Source organism: Orcinus orca, chromosome 10 (genome assembly GCF_937001465.1).
Source record: "Orcinus orca chromosome 10, mOrcOrc1.1, whole genome shotgun sequence".
Taxonomy (NCBI): domain Eukaryota; kingdom Metazoa; phylum Chordata; class Mammalia; order Artiodactyla; family Delphinidae; genus Orcinus; species Orcinus orca.
Genome location: NC_064568.1, coordinates 60,297,153 through 60,318,639, shown reverse-complemented (window position 1 = coordinate 60,318,639; position 21,487 = coordinate 60,297,153). Strand labels below are relative to the sequence as shown.

Genomic DNA, 21,487 nt, shown 5'->3' with positions numbered 1-21,487 from the left:
GTGTCAGTCATGGTTCTGTTGGGAAAATAGAATCCACTCTCTACAAAATAGTTATAATGTGTAATTCAGGACTGACATGACTCTTGGAAGATGGGGGAAGGGACGTTAGGAAGGCTGCCACCAGGGGACATGAAGATCTGAGCCCCACGCCTGCAAGGACCTGGGACTGGCCTGTGGAGTGGTCTGTGGGGCTGCCGTATCAACAGAGTAGGACTCATGTGGAGGTCAGTAAGCAGCCGTGTCTGACCACCGTGATTTGCCAGGAGTAATGGACTGCAGTTCATGTTCACCTTCTAAATCTCATGCAACCTTCTGTCACTGGCAGAATCCAGAACCAAAGGAAGCACATCGTAAGGAGTCCTGTGCACGTGTCTGAGGTATGGACACATGTTAGTGTGGTGTCCAGGTGAGGGCACACCACCACTGAATTGATGATTTTCCCCAGTTATTTTTGTTCCTACAAGCCTTGAGACTTTGAACATTCTTGTACACATGCTAAGATTTCTCTAGAGAATATACCTGGGAATGGGTATGTGAGGCATGGGTTAAATGCATTTACAGATTTACAGGACGATGCCAGCAGGCTTGTACTTACTCACAGTCCTACAAGCAGTGTATATGAGTCTCTGTGGCTCCACATTCTGGTCAGTGTTTGGTTTCTGACTCCTTATTTCTACCACCATAGTGTGTGTGAAATGGGATCTCACTGTGGTCTTAATTTGATTTTTGTTTAACTGTTAATAAGGTTGAATATTCTCACTTTTTCTTTGGCCGTTCTCTTCCTTCTTCATGATTATACCTATTATCTTTTGTTTGTCTTTTCCTTACAGTTTTATACTTGGGATTGTAAACTAATGATTTATTGTTAACATATAATGTAAATAGTCTCCAAATTTGTGACTTATATTTTTTGCCTTTCTTTTTTTTTTTGCGATACGCGGGCCTCTCACCAATGTGGCCTCCCCTGTTGCAGAGCACAGGCTCCGGACGCGCAGGCCCAGCGTCCATGGCTCACGGGCCCAGCCGCTCCGCGGCATGTGGGATCTTCCCGGACCGGGGCACGAACCCACGTCCCCTGATCGGCAGGCGGACTCTCAACCACTGCGCCACCAGGGAAGCCCTATTTTTTGCCTTTCTTATGGTATATTTTAATAAACAGATATTCTTAATTTAATCAGGCTTTTATTCTACTCTTAGCATATTTTTACATCTTGTTTTAGAACTCTTAGACATTATTTCCTTATAATTTCTCTTATGAGGAAATTCTAAAATTTGTCTTTCAGACCTAAGTCTATAATCCATCTGTATTTATTTTTTTTGCTATGGTGTACAAAGCAATTTCACTGTTCTTATTATGGAGAGGCTGTTATGCTCTACATTTGACAGTTCCTTCTTTCCTTAGTATATTAGTTTTCTACTGTTGCTGTAACAATTACCACAAACTTAGTGGCTTATACCACAACAGAGTTGTGTACAATCTCCCAAGACTGAACCAGGAAGAATGCAATGGTAAATGGGATTGTTCCCTTAATTTCTCTTTCTGATATTTCATTGTTAGTGTATAGAAATGCAAAGATTTCTGTATATTAATTTTGTTATCCTTTAACTTTACAGAATTCATTGAGGAGCTCTAGTAGTTTTCTGGTGGCATCTTTAGGATTTTCTATGTATAGTATCATGTCATCTGGAAACAGTGACAGTTTTACTTTTTCCTTTCCAATTTGGATTCTTTCTATTTCCTTTTCTTCTCTGGTTGCTGTGGCTGGGACTTCCAAAACTAGGTTGAATAAAAGTGGTGAGAGTGGGCATCCTGATCTTAGAGGGAATGATTTCAGCTTTTCACTTTTAAATATAATGTTATTAGGTGTGGGTTTGTCATATATGGCCTTTATTATGTATGTGGCACTTCTGTTGAAAATCAGTTTGACCATCTAAGCATGGTCTTTCTGAACTTTATATTGTTCTGTTTACCTTACTTGCCTATAGATATGGCAATCCACACTCCAGTACAGCACTAAATAGCTGTGGTAAGAACGGGTATCTTGACTTTATCCTGGATTTAGGGGAAAAGCATTTAATCTTTTACCATTAAATGTGGTTTATTTCTTACTCTGGGATCACAGGTTTAAAAAATAGAATAACTCTGTTTTAGAAGACAGTTACCTAATTTTATTTTTCTCCGTTTCATGTGCCCAACATAGTTTTTAGTGCAATTTAAGCCTTTTGTATTTTTAAAATTAATGAGTGAGTGATTGCCTGAGTCATTTGGTGTGGTGCTGTGCCTTTAGTAGCTGGCAACATACTCTGATAACTGCTTTTAGTTCCCTTGTTTTTAACCATATTTTAGGATTATTAAATAAATTAGATAGGTCCCCCCACTCCCAGAATTTTCCATTTAGGCAAATGGTTTTGTATATATGCTCTATCTAGCATTTTAAACTTTTCTGTATGTGTTCACATCTTTTATTTGCTGATCCTTAGAACAACTCTTTAACATAGAGAAGGTAAGATCGAAGAACAGTTGAATATCTTTATTTCCAATCATTAAATTTGGAATGGAATGTTATAGGCATAGACAATACTTATAAAACATAAATATTAAATTTTACTTTAAAAAAGATTAAAAATATTTACTTTTACAATTTTGAATGTGCATAGACATGTTAAAATTGTTTTTTATTTCAATAATCTGATTGGAGAGAAAAAGCCTTTAAAAATTTTGTAAACCCTAGTGCTTCTCCCTAATTTCATTCTTGAGTAATTTATTTATCTATGTGATTATATGAGTAAATGATATGTTCAAAATATTACTGACTTTGGCATTCCTTTGGAAAGAAGTGTCTTTTTAAAAGTGGATCTGATCTCGGAGGTCTGAGATGGTTTTCTATCTGTGTGTGTGTGTGTGTGTGTGTGTGTGTGTCTGTGTGTCTGTGTGTTTGGGTATGTGAATGGCATAACTCTCTTCTCCATGGTAAAGATTGAAAAACCCATAACCCATCAGTTTTGCTTGGTGTAAATTATTACTTTTCTCTATTTAAAACAGATATTCTATTGATTTTGTTTCCTAGTTCAATTTTGTGGGGAAATTGCTTGGACCAAGAGGAAACTCCTTGAAGAGGCTACAGGAAGAAACAGGTGCTAAAATGTCTATCCTGGGCAAAGGATCAATGAGAGATAAAGCAAAGGTATGAACTTTGAATTTGATACTTAACATACACAGGGAGTTACCTGTAACAGGATGGTCACATTTACAAGCACATATGAGCTGTCCTCCAATTATTTCCCATGAATTTTACCCTTTGGGATTACTCTGTTGCACTTTCTGATGTCTCCTCTATTTTCATAAAAAATCAATTACTGGTCTTTTTCTCCCAAAACATGTAATTCTGTATTTTTATTCTTTTTAGTCCTCTGTGTAGGTTGCTGTCAAATCTTTTCATTTTCTGTGTCCTCCATAGGATGTTTCTATATGTGTGTGCTCATTTTCTTTAATTCCCTGACTGGATCCCTGTTCTTTCTTCAGCTGTATCACCGGATCCCATCCACTATATCATTCCCTCATTTTATCTCTCTGCTCTATTTCACTCAGATCCTCTTACCTGAAGCAATTTCAAATACTTATCTGCAAATCTAAGAGAATTTCACTTATTTTTTGAAATGCTTCAGTGATATTAAACAACTCACTTGATCCTCAAAGAAAAATAAGCTAAAAACTATTATCAACTTGGATATTTGAATTGATTTATTTTGCATCTGAACTACATCATTTTCCCATTTTATAAAGTGATAGCAATTTTCTCTGTGTTAGTATTCTGTGTTAAAATAACTATTTATAGAGATTTATTCAAAAAGTATGTCTGTATTTTCATATATTCTTTAATTTTTTTTTGTTATATGTTCTCCAGATATCTCAAAGTCTTACAACAGAAACTTCATTTTTCATGCTTTTATTCTCTCACACTTTCTTTTTTTTTTTTTCCTCACACATTCTTTAAGATTTAGATTAGGCAGGGTCTTCTTCCTTAACCATAAAACATATTTTATTGAAATTTTCTGTTTCTCTCATTAAACTGTTAGCTTCCATGGGCCAGAGAAATATCCTAGTCAGCTTTGCATACCCAGAGTCAAGTGTAGTCTCTCCATATTTTTTTAAAGCAAATAGGTGTATATTTTTCATTCCCATGTATTTGGACATTTTTTCCTGTTCATACTGGTTTCTTTCTTTCCTGTGAGCATGTTAGGTACCAGCATAAGTATTTGAAAATCTAGCAAGAAAAAATTTGGTTCTATTAAGTTTCCATTAGGTTTAATTTACTGATATTACCCATTACAAAGTCCTGTTTCTATATTGATTACTTTTTGGGTGATCCATCATGTTTGTTTCTGCTTTGAGTATTTTCATTGCTCCTTTAAAACATGAAAGAAAATGAAAACATTTAATAGCAACAACATCAATAATAATGTATTCTGCTATAAAATATGCTTTTTAGAATGTAGATAAGACTTTAACTGCTAAGGACAACATGGCTGAAATAAAACCACAGACATGGGTGTGAAAAAATTTACCTTAGTAAACACTTGATAAAAATAAATCCTAGGTAAAACTTTTATTGCTATGCTGCTATTTTGCTTCTCTGCCACGTGACCTGAACAGAAAGGAATATTTTATGTGATTTTATATTTCTAGCAAATAAGTAAAACTCATCTGATTCTGCAGTGGAAGTGTATATATGTGTCTGTGTGTATTTATAGAGTGACACAGGCATATATTCCTGCATTAATTACAGAAATATTTGTAATTATTTACAAATAATACATTATGTGTCACACTATGTGTCATTGCAGTTCTGGTTCACAGTAATAAATGTGAGAAAAAAATTTCCTCCTGGAGTTTGCATTCCAGTGGGAGAGACAGACAATAAATAAGTGAATAAATTTTCTACTTTCAGGCATTGATAATTGTTATGGATTAAAATAAAACAGAGGAATGGCAAAGAGGTTAATGATGGGAGTAGTAGTTTGGTATGATGATTAAGTAGAGCACTGGATTATGAGAAGGAACCAACCCAAGAAAAATCAGAATGAGAGAGAATGCAAGTGTGATGGCTCTGAAGGAGAATCTGTGTCTTTATAACTATCCTGGCAACCGTAGCCATATTTTTGTTTATAACCATACTTATTCCCATTTAGCTACCACCCAATTTCTTTGCTGACCTTCATAGCAAAATTCTTCGAGAATGTTATTTGCAATCAGTTGCTCTCATCCATCCTTTTTTTAAATTTAAAATTTTAATTTATTAATAACGTTGACTGTTGCATGCATTTATTGGCTAATTGTATCACTTCTTTTTAAAATCTCCTAATCTTGCCTTTTTTTTCCCCCTTGCAGTTTTATTGAGATACAATTGACATACAGGACTGTATAAGTTTAAGGTGTACAGGATAATGATTTGACTTACATACATCATGAAATAATGATCACAATAATTTAAGTGAGCATTCATCATATCATATATATAAAATAGGAGATAAAGAAAAATTATTTTTTCCTTGTGGTGAGAACTCTTAGGATTAATGCTCTTCACATTCCTGTGTATCATACAGCAGTGTTATTATCTACAGTCATCATGTTGAACATTTCATCCTGAGTACTTATTTGTCTTACAACTGGGAGTCTGTACCTATGACCACCTTCCTACAGTTCCCCCTTCCCCAACCCCATGCCTCTGGTAACCACAAATCTGATCTCTTTTTCTAGGTGTTTGTTTTGTTTGTTTTTGAAGTATAATTGACCTGAAACACTGTTAGTTCCTGGGACACAACATAGAAATTCCATATTTCTATACATTTCAAAATGATCACAACAATAAGTTATCATCTGTCACCACACAAAGATATGACATAATTATTGACTATATTCCCCACACTGTACATTTCATACCTGTGACTCATTTATTTTATAACTGGAAGTTTGTGCCTCTTAATCTCCCTCACCTATCTCTCTCCACTCTCCCCTCCCTGCTCTCTGGCAACTGCCTGTTTGTTCTCTGTATCTATGACTCTGTTTCTGTTTGTTATGTTTGTTCATTTGTTTTGATTTTTAGATTCCGTATGTAAGTGAAATCATATGGTATTTGTCTATCTCTGTCATTTCACTTAGCATAATACTCTCTAGGTCCATCCATGTTGTTACAAATGGCAAGATTTCATTTTTTTAATAGCTGAGTAATATTACACTATATATCTATATCTACATACCACATCTTTATCTATTCATCTATTGATGAGCACTTAGGTTGCTTCCCATATCTTGGCTGTTGCTCAATAATGCTGCTATGAACAATAGGGTGCATGTATATTTTTGAATTACTGTTTTTGTTTTCTTTGGAAAAATACCCAGGAGTGGAATTCCTGCATCATATGATAGTTCTATTTTTAATGTTTTGAAGAAACACCATACTGTTTTCCACAGTAGATGCACCAATTTACATTCCCACCAACAGTGCAGGTCCACTCTCATTCATTCTTCATTGTCTCCTCCTCAGTTCTTGTGACTGGATCCTCTTCTTCCAGACCTCCAAGCCCAGGACTTGGTCTTCAGACTTCTTTCTTCCCTTCATGATCTCATTCCATCTGTGTACATCCAGCTCCCAGTCTCTCCTGCAGGTTCTAGATTCATGTGTTTAACTACACACTCAACATGTCTATGTGAATGTCTAATAGGCATTGAAATATAGTTGTCCAAACACACACGTACAAATATGTAAATGTGTGTATATATTTGTACACAGAGGTGTATATATATATATATATATATATGAATGAAATATATGTATTATTTATTTACCTACATGTATGGCATTTATATACTTACCTATATATAAAGTACAATATAAACACATATACAGAGAAAGAGAGAGAGAGAGATTGAAAGAATAAGAGAGATACCTTTGCTGACTTTTAGGGCCCCAGTGAATACGCTATGAGCCATGGAGTCTCAAGATTTAAGGATACCGTCTCTTTTTGTCTTGTGTTTGTTCAAAAGTAAATCTCATAGAAATAGGAAATGAAAAACAGCACATATTCAATTGAGTGATACTTGGTAGCTCAAGCCTACAAAGTTTAGTTGTGTTTATTTAAAGTTTATATCAGCAGGCATTAAGGAAATCAACACAAAACTGCAAGCCTGTTTTTCACATTCTATTGAATGAAAAAATAAATAAATGCCTGAAGCATCACTAGGTGCCCCTTCTGTGCCCACCAGCAAAGCCTGAGCCCACAGCCTGCTCCTCAGGCCCAGCGTCAGGCACCTGCCTTTGTAGACAAATGTGTTTGTTTAATAGCCTTGTTTGCAGTGACTAGCTTGCCTCAACTTTCTAGGAAATAATGCAGATTGTTTTTCTGTATTGGTTATGCTGTTAAGGTGCTACACAATGTATGTCTTAAACTTGAGTTTTTCTTTATGATAAAAGGAGATATTTGAAGTTATCTAAGTCAGGACAAAATAACTATGCAAGAATATTTCTTCCATCTCTGTTGCATGCTCAACTACATGTGAAATATCAGGCTTCATAGAAGATAATATAGACATGACTCAAGCCCTCACAGAAATTTTAATTAAGTTAAACATCCTGATCTAACACTTCCTTAAAAAAATAAAAAATAAAAAACCTTAAGAAAGTATAAATCTTTGAATTAGTAGGTGGAAAGAATGATATGGAAAACAGTTCTTGTGGTCTAGTGTAGTAAGAATATTCTAACAAGTTTAATGTTTTTATTTGTGTTATTTTGTTTTTGACTCTGGCAGAGAAACACTCATTTTAGTTTAGTTCACCTAGCCAACAACTCTATAAGCAGAGGAAGGAAACAAAAACCAAAACAAAACAAAATGCAGTAATAGCCAGTAGCAAAACCCTACCTTATATTTCATTCCCATACTGGTCAGATCCCAGAATATGTCAACTCACATTATAAATTAAAAAAAAAAAAAAATCCAGGAATTCTTGAATAGAAGCTAACTTTTCAATTGTGATGATAAAAGGTATTCTCAGAGTAATCTAGAAAGTAAAAATATACAGTGTGTTTGCAATATTTCAAAATACCTCAGGAAGTTAACTGGAAGTTCAGAAATTTCTTTGAGGTCTGAGTCCTCCAAGCAGCATATGGCCTGTTCTCAGTAACCATGGAGCTGCCGGCCTCACCAGCAGTTGCTTCTGTGAAATCTTGAGGGGAACCGTGGCGCTTTGGATAGAGTGCTGCTATTTTTAGTGATACTGATGGCAGAGATTGGTGAGGGAGAACAGAGGAGGCAGTGGTTCTAAACGCTTATCTTTGAAAAGAGTGAGAAACAAACATGTTATCGCCAAGAAAAACGGTTAGGAGAGGTTAGGGAAAATCAAAGCCTGAACATACGCAGGTAAGTGAGGTAACAGGAGGAAAGCAAATTTCTTGCATAGGTATTCAGTGTCCTTAATTGGAAATCACAAATGACCAGGTTGCCAATAAATTTCGTTGTAATGAAAGATATTTTGGCATTTTTATTAATAAGCTTTGATGAAATTACGGGGTGTGGTCTTAAAACGTGATCTTAAAACATATTTTTAAAGTGAAGTGCTGTTTGGTAGAGTTTTATTTGAAAATGTGTGATCATTCTGAAGGCAAGCCTTTCTCTCTTTGATGTGCTAATACCATGAGCAGTTTCTATTTTATACTCTATCTTCTGTATTTGGTGATGGCTACTTTAGTAAATCCTTTTGGATTTCACGGCAAGATTGATTTTCATCAACAATAAAATCAACTAAAACCTTCAAAGTGGTACTGCTTGCCTGGTGGGCAATGTGGGTGCGAACCCTGGGCCCAGTGTCCTTCCCTTGTTTGGCTTCCGGGCTGAGCCTCACATCAAACCTCAAATCCTACAGTACAGAGGTGACACCATGCTCACTGCTTGTCAGCCAGGCTGGGACTGTAAACTCCTCTTTCAACTTGGTAATATCCCCAACAACAAAGCAGTTTGTAATCCTACAAAATCAAGAGTCTGGACACTCTGATTTTAATTTTAGCTCTGCCCCCACTCTGATTGTAATTTTAGCTCTGCCCCTAATAAACTGCACAGTAAATCAACAACATTTCTTTCTCAGCCTCCTTTCTGCAGAAAAGAATGCCTAGCCCATCTTGGCTTCTGAACAAAGATGGAGGAATATGCATACTTTGCTTAAATATCACTTGAGTGTGTGAAGGACAAGGAATGTGTCATAAGTTATAGATAGGTGCGATTTTATTTTTTATTTATTCTCTGCATTCTTCTGTTTCTCTGATCTGAATTCTGAGAAGTTGGAGAACCAGACTAAAAGCCTCCCCTGAACAGTAGCATATGTGAGAAAGAACATTTCATTACAAATACCTATTTTGTGAGGACGCAATGAAACTTGTGTTTCAGTGGTAACCAATACAAGGTTATTTCAACCTATTTTGGATTCCAAGTGACCAAACAATTAAAATAGTTAGATTTGAGTTGAAGAGTGAACTGTATGATGATGTTAGTGAGAAATAATATTTTCATATTAACATCTTCAACTCTCTTATATATAAATAGTCTGTCATTCACTGTACTGTGCTTTGACCTTGGAATGAAAAAAAAAGCCATAGATCTGTCCAGGTTTAATTCTTCGTAAGCTAGTATTGACTGAAAAATGATTGCACAACCCCAAAGTTGAGAATTATGTTTTATTCAGTGGACAAACTGAGGACTTAAGCCCGGGAGTCAGCCTTTCAGACATCTCTGAGGGACCATTCTGAAGAGGTAAGGGAGGAGCCAGGCTATATGGGAGTTTTTGCAACAAAAACCAGGTAGTTGGAACATCAAAAGATTACTGTTAACTAAAGTAAAACCAGACCTCTTAAGTTAATGAATTTATCAATCGCCTATGTATGGAAAGATACAAGAGTCTGGGCTCAATGAAATTATTCCTTTGACATGCACCTTAACTATCTAGGGCCAATATTCTGTTTTTTCCATCCTGAGTCCCCTCAGGATGCACAGTCGGGGGCGGCTGCAGTGGCTGATGGCTTGATGGCCGCACATCCTTTGTTTACTGATATGGCAGGTGACATTCTTTGTCCACCCTGGAATGACAGAGCCTGATGTGGTGATGTTTTATGTATTGTGAATCAAAGTTATATATTATTTTGAATTGTTAATTTCATCTAGGCTAACTTTATTCACAACTAGACCAATTTATAGATTTATTTTATAATTTTTGTAGTTAAGACCTGCTATTTGAAAACTTTCAAGGACCTAATGTCTCAGCCATAAACCAAGGATTATACATTTTTAATGTTACTAGTGCTGTCATTTTCCCTCCATTGTCACTTGTCACTTGTTATTGGGACAACACTTTCTTCCCACAAGGACTGAAATGAGGGAATCACAGAATCAAAATTTCTCACACCATGCTGTAGGATTTTTAAAAATGTATTAAGCTATTAAAAAATAGAAGACAGAGAAATTTCTAGACATTTCACATTTTATAAACCAGAATTATAATGATATGTATCTTTTCTACTACTGAGGAAGGCCTATCATTTTATCTTGAGCTGTACTCTCCACCTCGAAATATTACAACCAAAATTCAAATGAGATTTACTCCATATGGAAAGGGAATATTTAAAATTCCATGTTCTGTGGCTGTTCTAAAGATGGCTGCAAAATCTTTGACAATGCTTTTAGAGAGAGAAGCATAGGGTCTAATTCTCTTCCCCTTGAGTCTGGGTGTTTTAGTGACCTGCTTGTAACTGCAGAGGAGGGGCTATATCCAGATTTCTGAGCGGAAGGGGATTCAGTGCTCCCCCCGCCTCATTTGCAAGAACACCCCCTCTTGGAGCTCTAAGCTGCCTGGTGAGGATGCTGACAATCCTGAGTCTGCCTTGCAGGTGCCAATGGGAAGTCCCAGAGGAGCTCAGCCTTTGCCTCATCGTGGTCCAGGCCCTGGAGGTGCACATAAGGCGCCCAACAGATGACGGCAGCGGTCACTGCGGCCCAAGTCCTCCTGTCTGCAGCCCCAGAATCTGGAAGCAGATACAATTATCCCTGTTGTGCTCTGTCTAAATCCCTCACCCACAGAATCCATGCACAAAAATAAAATGGTTAGTTATGCAACACTAGATAACTGCAACACATTCGTACTACTTTATTTATAAAATTAAATGATTTTCAACTTTGTTAGCCATTTTCCAAATACTAGATTTGTTCTCTTGTTGTGTTTCTACTGTCCTCTCGTGGCAATTATTACAGACTTTGGTAATTTCTGAGTTTTTGTGTGGGTTTGTTTGTTTGGTTTTTTGCCTGAGTTTTTGTGTGGGTTTGTTTGTTTGGTTTTTCGCCTGTTTTTTTTCTTTCTCTGTTTTGTTTGCTTTTACTTGCAATTTATTTTGAATTTGTTCAAGCATATTACTGTTTTATCTCAAAGTTGCCAGTAAAGGAAAAGGCTTCTAAGAAAGCGAATTTAGTGATTTCTTCTTGGTAGGGCATTTTATGAGGGACCAGACACAAAAACAGAATGTTCTAGTTAAAATGTATTAGGCTAGTCATAAAGCTGGTTTAAGGTCTTTGCACTTTTGAATATCTGATTTAATAAAACCAGATATAGTTAATTGGGTAGGTAATTCTAATTTCTCTGTAAGCCTTCTTAATTTTATTACAACCTGACAAAGCAAGTGCTCTGGCATTTTATCAGTGATGCTAGATGGTTCTCAGAAGGGGAAGTAAATTGCACCCTACTGAAAGTTTTGCCCCAGACCAAGATTGGGACAGTTTTCTTTCTTAGTCCCTCTTTTTGACCAAATTGAATCATTGAAGATTTGTCTTAGCCAAGAAAAGGACCACTGACATTTTTGTGCTGAGAACCTTAACCGAGTTTGTTGCTTTCTCATTCATTTCCTATATTTTTTATAAATGGTAGAATTTAGACATGGGATCAAGTTATGCAAATGATACATCATTATGATTATCTGCAATATCTGTACCCGTTGACATTATTTCTTTTTTACTAATTTCCTATATTAGATAAGAATTTCTCAGCAGAATCCTAGGGTGATTCTGTGTACTGGTATACATTTATATATTATTAGTATACTTTATATTATTTAGTGCTATATATATATTATATATTTAGTGGTCTATCTCCCTGTAAGGTGAGAAATGGGTAAACTGGGTTTTTTGTTATATGTATAAATATATTTTAAATATCAATATTCACTTTACTTTTTCACATTGGACCCTATCTTTGCTTTGCCCACATACCTAGTAACCAAGGTAGTAGACCCAGATGAATATATCATTGCTTTAATAAAATTGGATATGAGAAAGAAATATTTCCTAAATAGCTTTATTTTGCTCATGGTAAGACATAATACATTTTTAATTTTATGAGTAATTTTAATAGCAAACCAAGTGGTAATGGTTACCTAAAAAGTCAAATCATAATCATATTTAATCTCTTAGAAAGGCCTTTGATGAAAAGGTTGTTGTTGTTATTTGCATGTTTTTAGAAAGATGCTGTTAAATGTGTTTTAAATTGTTGAAACTTGACCCCAATACAAGCCATGTTCTTTGAAGAGAAACTTGGACAACTTGTAGCACAGCTTGGGGAATCTGGAGATAGAGTTGAGAGGATAATGTGCCCAGAGTGGGCGTGCTAGAGAGACATACTGCACTTAACCCAAGTGCGCTATCGGCACTAATTCAGGTTCTGAATTTCATTAGTTGCTGTGATGTTTATTTGACTTAGTATTCTTTCTCCTTATTAGTTTTTGAACTTCCTAAGTCATTCAAAAGTTGGATAGTAATTTTATCAGTCATAAATATCTGAATATTCCTTATCTGAGTAGAATCGTCATGAATACCAGAAAATTTGTTTGAACAATAAAATAGTAGAGAGCTCTGTTTTCTGGCTGTAGTTACTGATGCGATAGAGCCCACAGAAAGACAAAGAAGTCACCAGCTCCTCAGTCTAATGAATAACAACATTCCTGAGCTCACTTTTGTCTCCTGTGTGTATTGGTTCAAAACGTCTAAGGAAGTCAAAAAGACTAAGGAAAATGAAATGCCAAGGATACAAATGAAATTATATATTGTTGATGAAAAATTAATCAATCGATATAAGAAATAAATGGAAAATTTTATTAGTGCCAAATAGAGAATTATAACCCAGGAACAGCATCTCAGAAAGCTCCAAGAACTGTTCCGCCCATTAGAGGTCAAAACACAGTTATATTAGGTTTCTGAGACAGAGGGCTGTACATTAAATGACATATTATTCACAGAGTACACACAATTCAGATCTAAGCATTATTGTGGTGGGTCACACCACAAACCTAAGAAGGAATATTATATCTTCAGTTGTCTCTTTGGTGCTGGGAAAATGTTGTTCTTTATGGTTGAGCAGGTATTTCTGCTGATGGGGGAGGTCTTGTCAATGCCTAATGTAGATATAATGCACAGTACAGGGGAGAGAGGAGACCAAAGAGCAGAGAACATTTTTTATGTTTAAATTTTTCTTGTCTTGCCATAAAATATGAATTTTATTTCACAATATTTTCTATGAACACAATTGTACCATTGACTTTTTGCAGCCAAGACAATGTTTTGTACACTTTCAGGGATGCAGTCACAAGACATTCTCTGTCACCAGCACTTAAGCTAGTTTCAGGAGCAAGCATACGTAATGTCAATAAATGAAACACTTTTCATGTAAATTTTCTTAATATCTAATTATCACAAATCACCTAGGCTCCTTATAAATGTATTTATTTTTAAATGTTATCTGCAAAGATATGTATTGCTTTGTATATTTTTTGTTCAAATGGAGCATTTGCTTAAACTTTGAAAATACTAATGTTTAATTTTTTTGCTTTTTGAGGTCAGAGTTTTGAGATAGACTGTAAACTGGTGTGCCCGTGTTCTTCCCTGTGGTTTACACGAGAAGAGACACCCCTAACCTATAGGAATATAATTGCTAACATCTACAATTCTAGCACTGCTGCTGGGTTAAAAAAAAACAGGCAAACAAAATGTGGTCCATGATTAAGAGAATTTGGAATGTCTCCAAAAGCTTTAATATTTACATTTCTAAGCTTATAATGCCCTCTATTTCCTGCTTCCTCTTTCTCAATAGTAGGCTTATTGTTTTCTCTTTTTCTCTTCCTTTTTTATGTTTTCATGTTTTGAAAAATATTCTATTTCCATCATTTGGCACTTCTAAAGCATTTTGAATGTTTTCCCCAGTCTTTCTTAATTTTCTTCTTTTCATTTAACTACCTTTAAAAATTATTTTTAGGGCTTCCCTGGTGGTGCAGTGGTTGAGAGTCCGCCTGCCGATGCAGGAGACATGGGTTCGTGCCCCGGTCCGGGAAGATCCCACATGCCGCGGAGCGGCTGGGCCCGTGAGCCATGGCCGCTGAGCCTGCGCGTCCGGAGCTTGTGCTCCGCAACGGGAGAGGCCACAACAGTGAGAGGCCCAAGTACAGCAAAAAAAAAAAAAAAAAAAAAATGATTTTTAAGCCAAAGTAATTGAAAAGTCAGAATAATTTCTCCAGCATTTGAATCCTGAACAACTCTCATTTCTGTTTTCTTGGATATTACTAGAATGTGTGAGAGATGTTTACTTCCTCAGCACCACCACCATTATAGTATTTACTTAAATAAAACTATTTAAATTAACTATTTAATTTGTAGTCACCCGTACAATCCAGAAGTACAAATGGGAAAGAATAAGATAGTAGCCATCAACTGAGCAGATATAGATTAACTCATTGTGCTGAGTTAATATTTTCAAGATTCTGATTCTATACGTTTTAGGTTAAAACTTTTTATCCACACTTTATTTAATACTAATAAAAGCAATAATAATCCAAAAGAAAGTATGTGGAAACTTTTACTATGATTTTCATTTGTCTTAAGGAAGATTCATAAAATGAGTGAGGCAAAACGATGTTTTGCTGGTAATTCTATGGCTTTAACGTAATAATTTGGGCCAAAATTATTAAACTTGATCAACCCTTAAAAATGTAATGATGACTGTGAGGCCGTGTTAGTTCCATTCAGCCAGTCGGAGGTTTAACCAGTCTTCCGTGTCGTAGGTGCACATGCACATGGTACATCAGCTCATAGAGTCTCAAAGTTGGCAGTGAAGATAAAGATAGTAGTTTAACTCACTCATTTTTATAGCCTAGATATATCATTGCCCAAGAGACAGTAATTTGCCTGAGATTGCTGGAAAATTACAAGGAAATATTTAATTACTAGATGTAAAAAAGAGAACATAAATGTGAGGACCAATTTCATTAATATATCTTGCTATAACTAGTATATTAGTATCAAGGAACCATATCATTGGAAAAAAATAGACTTTATTATGTTTTCTTAAACTATTACATCCAAAATAAATAAGCAGAAAATATATCCGAATTACTTTAAATAACATAAAATTACCTGTAGGATATAGAAGATTGATTTGAACATGGTTATTTCTCAGGATCTGGCCTCTATAAAATTGAGTAGTTTCGATATACTTTATTTATGAAAATGCCACGATCCACCCTCTGTCCTCTTTATCACTCCCTGTGTGAATTTCAGTGCAAAGGAGAGAGGAACACACTCTGCTTGGGATGCCGTGTCAGCAGCCTGTACTCTGGGGTTTGGTGAGTCGTCTGCATTTAGTGACAACACGTGCAAAAAGTGAGGTCACCACTGGGAAGCTCTAGCCCTGTCCTCAGGGGAGGATGAGGGGTAGTCTGGGCTCCCCTAGGAAACCTTCCAAAATCTGGTGCCCAGAGCTTCCTTTTTAGGAGGAGAGAGTGTTTCTCATTTCATCATTCCTATAGAGTATTATAGGTTAGGAAATTGATCACAGTGTATTTAACTGCACATGTAATGGAGAATTTCTTCCACATTCCTATAAATTATCGTTAAAATTATAAGCCAAAAATGTCATTTTAGTTCAGACATTTTCCTTAACCATTGGTTTTATTAAAACCACCAGGGCTAGATCATTATACTTTTTTTGCCTTACTTTTATGAAGATGTAACTTACGTACATGGAAATCTGCCACTTTTAAGCATACAAATGAATATGTAGTCATGCTTGTATTATCACAGTCAAGATAAAGAATATTTTTGTCACACCAAAAATTTCGTTTGGGCCCCACTGCACCTCTGGTCTCTGGTCACCAATGATCTGCTTTCTGTTACTATCAGCTAGGCTTTTCCTAGAATTTCATGAATTGATTTATGCAGTGTATAGACTTGCTCCCGCATTCTTTCACTGAAAATAATGATTTTTGAGGATTATCCATGTTGTTGCCTGTATCAAGAATTTGCTCTTTTACATCACTGAGAATTTTCCATTGTGTGGCTACACCAATTTGTTTAGCCATTCTTTTTTTGATGGTAATTTAGATTGTTTATAGTTTGAGGTATTATAAATAAGGCTGATATGAAGATTCACATATAAGTCTTTGCATGGATATATAATTTCACAATAGAAAATTTGGGAATTATTCATCAAAACTTAAAGCACAAGACATTTAATATCATCTTTTTCACTAATGTAGTACAATATATTTTTCACAGGATTATACATTTTCTAAAAAATTAAAAGTACTCCTAATATATTGGTTGTATATTTACTCTGATTGTTTGGTGTGGTTTACTTGCAATTAGTAACATCTATTATTTCTATGAAAGAATTTTTTTATTATTCATTTTTTATTCTGGAAATAATCATTTCTAAATTAAGTTTTGAGAGAATATTTTTCCAGCAATGTCCTAAGTTAGGATACCAAATTTCAGAAGCAAACTGGAGATTCTGATTCCCTAGCCAGAGAGATTAGATTTGTTAGATAAATGAAGCCATCTGCATCAGTTTAAATAGTTCTACCAAATTGACTCATGAAGTGTCTAATATTTCCATGTAATTAGCAGTGGCATTTTCAAAACTCGATAACTGAGAAGAAAATTTAATCTTCTCTGAAGAATTGCACACTCTAGGGTTGATACTTTAGAAAATTATATTGTTCTAAGGGAATACTCACCAAAGGATTACATCAGACTTTGAACAGATGCTCCAAGATCCCTGTTTTGTTGCTGGTGCAGCAGAGTGGGGATACGGAAAGGCTTCTCTCCTCCCACCCATCTGATATGAGAGCAGATTTCCCATTTCTCAGCTGACAGATTAATGGTGGATCTCCTGTGGCTGTTCCAGAAAAAATTCTGCCTTCTCTTTTCTCCTCTTCTGTAAAATTAACTCTAGTCCTTAAATTCAACGTTTATTTTTTTCTTGTGACTCTAAGGAGTCTTTTCCTCTAATGGAAATTGAAGGATTTATTCCAGAAGATAATATCTGTGTTTCTCTCTCACTCAAAGAATTTTCTTACTATTTTATATCTACATATACATATTCACTTAGAAATAAATAAAAATGTATAATATTAATAGAATTTTATCTATGTCATTGTAATCTATTAGTTTAATATCTCATATGATTGCTTTACTAGGGAAAACCCAGGAGATTTATTTATTATGAAAATGCACAAGTCTGTTAATATGCCATACTCACTTCTGTTTTATCTTTGCTGCTTAGAGTTCTGATTTTTTTTTCTCCCTTGTGCTATGTTAGTTGTTCTGATGCAGATTAACAACTCAGCTCTTTTATGTGATGGAGGACAGATGTAGTTAGATAGTTAATCGGGAGAGTGTTTTTCTTCTATGGCATATTGCATGGAGTTACAAGTTAAATTCTAAATCTAGTTATGTTTCCTTATAATATTACTTATTCATGAATTTGGGGGACATTATAGTAGATGACAGCATAGTTTATTTGATTAGAAAATATTTGCTACATTATGTGAAACAGTTTCATAGAGGATGTTAGATAAATTGGGTGTATCTTAAAAGTTATTTGAAGGTTTTCTTCAGTGCCATACATCATCGATGTTAAAATATAACAACAAGGGCTTCCCTGGTGGCGCAGTGGTTGAGAGTCCGCCTGCCGATGCAAGGGACACGGGTTCGTGCCCTGGTCTGGGAAGACCCCACATGTTGCGGAGCGGCTAGGCCCATGAGCCATGGCCACTGAGCTTGCACGTCCAGAGCCTGTGCTCCACAATGGGAGAGGCCACAACAGTGAGAGGCCCATGTACAGCAAAAAAAATAAAATAAAATAAAATAAAATATATATATATATATATAAAACAACAAAAAAACTCTTCCCCAAACGTCAAGTAATGCATGCTAGTTGATCATATTAATGTTGGAAAATGAGTATTATCACTATCCCTAATATTTTATTGCACCTGTTACTAAAATTTGGTTATGTATTTTTATGTTTTTAACATTATTCAATTAGGTATTATGAAAAATTATGTTTGGTTAATATATAAAATTTCTAAAATATAAGGGACTATTATACATACTTAGTGGAATTTTACTATTAGTGACTATGGTTAACTTTTTAGGATATTCTAACTCATTGGTTTAAGGACATAATTTGCCACATCCATATGCACATAAAAATCTTACAATTTTTATTGTTTGTCCAAATATTTTAACAGAATTCTAGTTGTAGTTCAGAAAAAGTAACTTCAAGACACAAGAGAAAAATAAAAAGTCATCATTTCTCAATCTTAGTTATCTTGAAGACATGCTGTTAATACCCTAAGGCAAAGAATCTTGTGGATTGTCCCATGTGTTGACAAGCAAATTTTCACGTCTGCCAAACTGATTAGTTGAGAGTTGAACATTGATTTATTCAAGCAGGTTATTTGCTGACGCCTTTAAGAAAATAAGTTGCCAATAAGCATTACTATTTTGACATTGTGCACGCATACCCACAAGCATTCAAATGTGCTCTTTTTTTAAAAGTATGTTAAAAGTATGTGACTGGAAGGTTTGACCAAAGATATATGGTGAATCTAAACATATATGGAAATTAGTGGCTCTAGAGTAAATGTAGATTTTTACATTGCATAACTAATCATATAATAACCCAAAGAATATTACAGTTACTACATAAGTAGGCACATAGAGTCCACATAAAACAAGCAGTTCATTTTCAGGTTAACCGTACAGTCAGCAAAGGGTCAAATCTGTCCACATACATACAGATTACACTTTAAGGTATTGGGTTCTCAAATATTTTCATTGAAATACCCTGTTCAAAGAAGAATTGAAAATAGATTTAAGTCTTATCCAGATTTTGCCATACAGAGCTCAGTTTTGTTTCAAATTTGCAGTTTTGTACAGTGTTTTAAAAAATAAAATATATATTACATTTACATCCATATTTCTTTGATTACTTAATTTTTAGATAGGTACTTATTGAATATAATTGGCACTAAAAATACAAGCTACATTTTTTCCTATGGTTTTATGAACTTAATAATGTTCTTCAACACATTCTACCTACACAGACCACTGCAGTCAGCTTTGAACCCTCACTGCATTCATATTGCAAGAGAGAAAAAAGTATTCAGTAGGCTACTTATCTTCAAAGCAAGCAGTTATTTCTTAAGCTCTAGTGTACTAGACTTTTCTGTGGTATCTGGTATTCTAGGCTATTCACTATTTTATTTTCACTTTATATATATATAGAGAGAGAGAGAGACAGACAGACAGACAGACAGACAGACAGACAGACAGACAGAGAGAGAGTACTTCTGATATGGAAAGACTTTTCATATGTGCTGGTCATTCAGCAGTTAATTTTAAAAGAAGACAAAAATACACACTTATTAAAATACAATTTAAAAGTTTAAATCCTCCTTGAGGTATGTGGAGATTAAAGGAGATAAGTAATATATGTAAAGAGAAAACAAATAAAAAAAGAGGTCAAATAAGGAAGAAAAACCAAAATACTCACAAATGACCATCTATACCAAAACTGACAGTTACCCTTCACAAACCCCAAAATACAAGTGGATGGGGATAAATCAATGAAAACTACCAGATCCGTGTGCTATCAGCATTTGTGTGGGAAAAGCAGTTTAAAAAGACAGTGTGGTATCTGATGGCACAAGAACAGTAAAATCCCAAAATAACAATATTATTTCAGGTAAATCTAAGAACAGAAGCTGAAACCACGCCATGTTTTTAGACCTCAATTTATGGGTAAAATCATTGGGTTCACTTCAAGATCTGAACAACCTGGAAAAGTCTAGGTCCTATGAACTCTTGAAATTCTAAGGCAGAGCTAGACAATGAAACTTCTGGGAATTTTCCCAAACTGAGCCAGGGAGAAAAAACAGGGGCAAAATAAATGGAATAGTGAAATTAAATGGGCCATTGAGAGAGAATGCATATCTCAGAAAACAAGAGGCTATATTTATTATCCCTTTGGAAAAGTAACAAAAGAGGGAGTGGTCGTCCTTACCCCACTTACTGAAAAGTAAAGAAAGGCTCATTTCACTTAAAAATTAGCAACAGAAAGACTTTGGCTAAATTTCATATGAAGTTATTTTAAGGAAAGGATGATGAAGCTTCAAAATGAAAGTGAAACAGAAAGACATGCACACAAAACAAAACATGTAATCTCATATTTAATAGCAAGCTAAAAAAAAGGAAGATGTATGAAATAACTCAGAAAGAGAAAACCTCAAATTGATTTAATTGGGGAAAAGATAAATTCATAAAGAAAGGTAATAGGACCAATGAAAGAATTATAAATAAATGTAAAATGAATTTCAGAAATAAAGAGTAAATTAAGAGAAATAAAAATGCAACTAAAGACAAACGGTAATGTCTTAAATTCAAATATAAGTAGAGAAAGAGATGATTAGAATTTGAGAGGATGATGTGTATAGAATACAAGCAAGGAAATCCACCATATGTATAATAGGAGTTCTCAAAGACAAACAAACAAACAAAACAAAGGAACAGAGTAAAAAGCCATAATGGAACAAAATTTTTAAATTTCCCAGAAATTAAAGCAAGACTACAAGCTACATATATAGAAAGTACTCACCATGTACTTAGGAAAATTGACCATAAGTTATTACACATATTCTAATACAAACAAACTTAAAATAAAGCCTTTGAGCATGCAGGTAAAAATACCAAATAACTTATAAGGGGGCAAAAAAAAAAAAATCAGACTATCTCAGCAATGTTTTTTTTGTTTGTTTGTTTTTTGGGTTTTTTTTTTTTTCTTTTTCTTTTTTTGTGGTACGTGGGCCTCTCACTGTTGTGGCCTCTCCCGTTGCGGAGCACAGGCTCCGGACGCGCAGGCTCAGCAGCCATGGCTCACGGGCCCAGCCGCTCCGCGGCATGTGGGATCTTCCCAGACCGGGGCACAAACCCGTGTCCCCTGCATCGGCAGGTGGACTCTCAACCACTGTGCCACCAGGGAAGACCCTCAGCAATGGTTTTTGCCAGAGAGCATCAAATAACTTATATAAGATACTTAAGGAAAGATAATGTGAACCAGGAATTTTTATT

The 21,487-nt window shown here is 35.1% G+C and overlaps 1 protein-coding gene across 2 annotated transcripts in view; it reads left to right on the top strand.

Annotated features, from left to right (window-relative positions):
- Positions 1-21,487, top strand: part of KHDRBS2 (KH RNA binding domain containing, signal transduction associated 2) — a 728,302-nt gene that overhangs the window by 211,067 nt on the left and 495,748 nt on the right. For both annotated transcript variants that reach the window (XM_049715491.1, XM_033424357.2), the window contains exon 3: positions 3,069-3,185. In XM_049715491.1, coding sequence (XP_049571448.1) covers positions 3,069-3,185 — 117 coding nt within the window. The remainder of the gene's footprint in view (positions 1-3,068; positions 3,186-21,487) is intronic.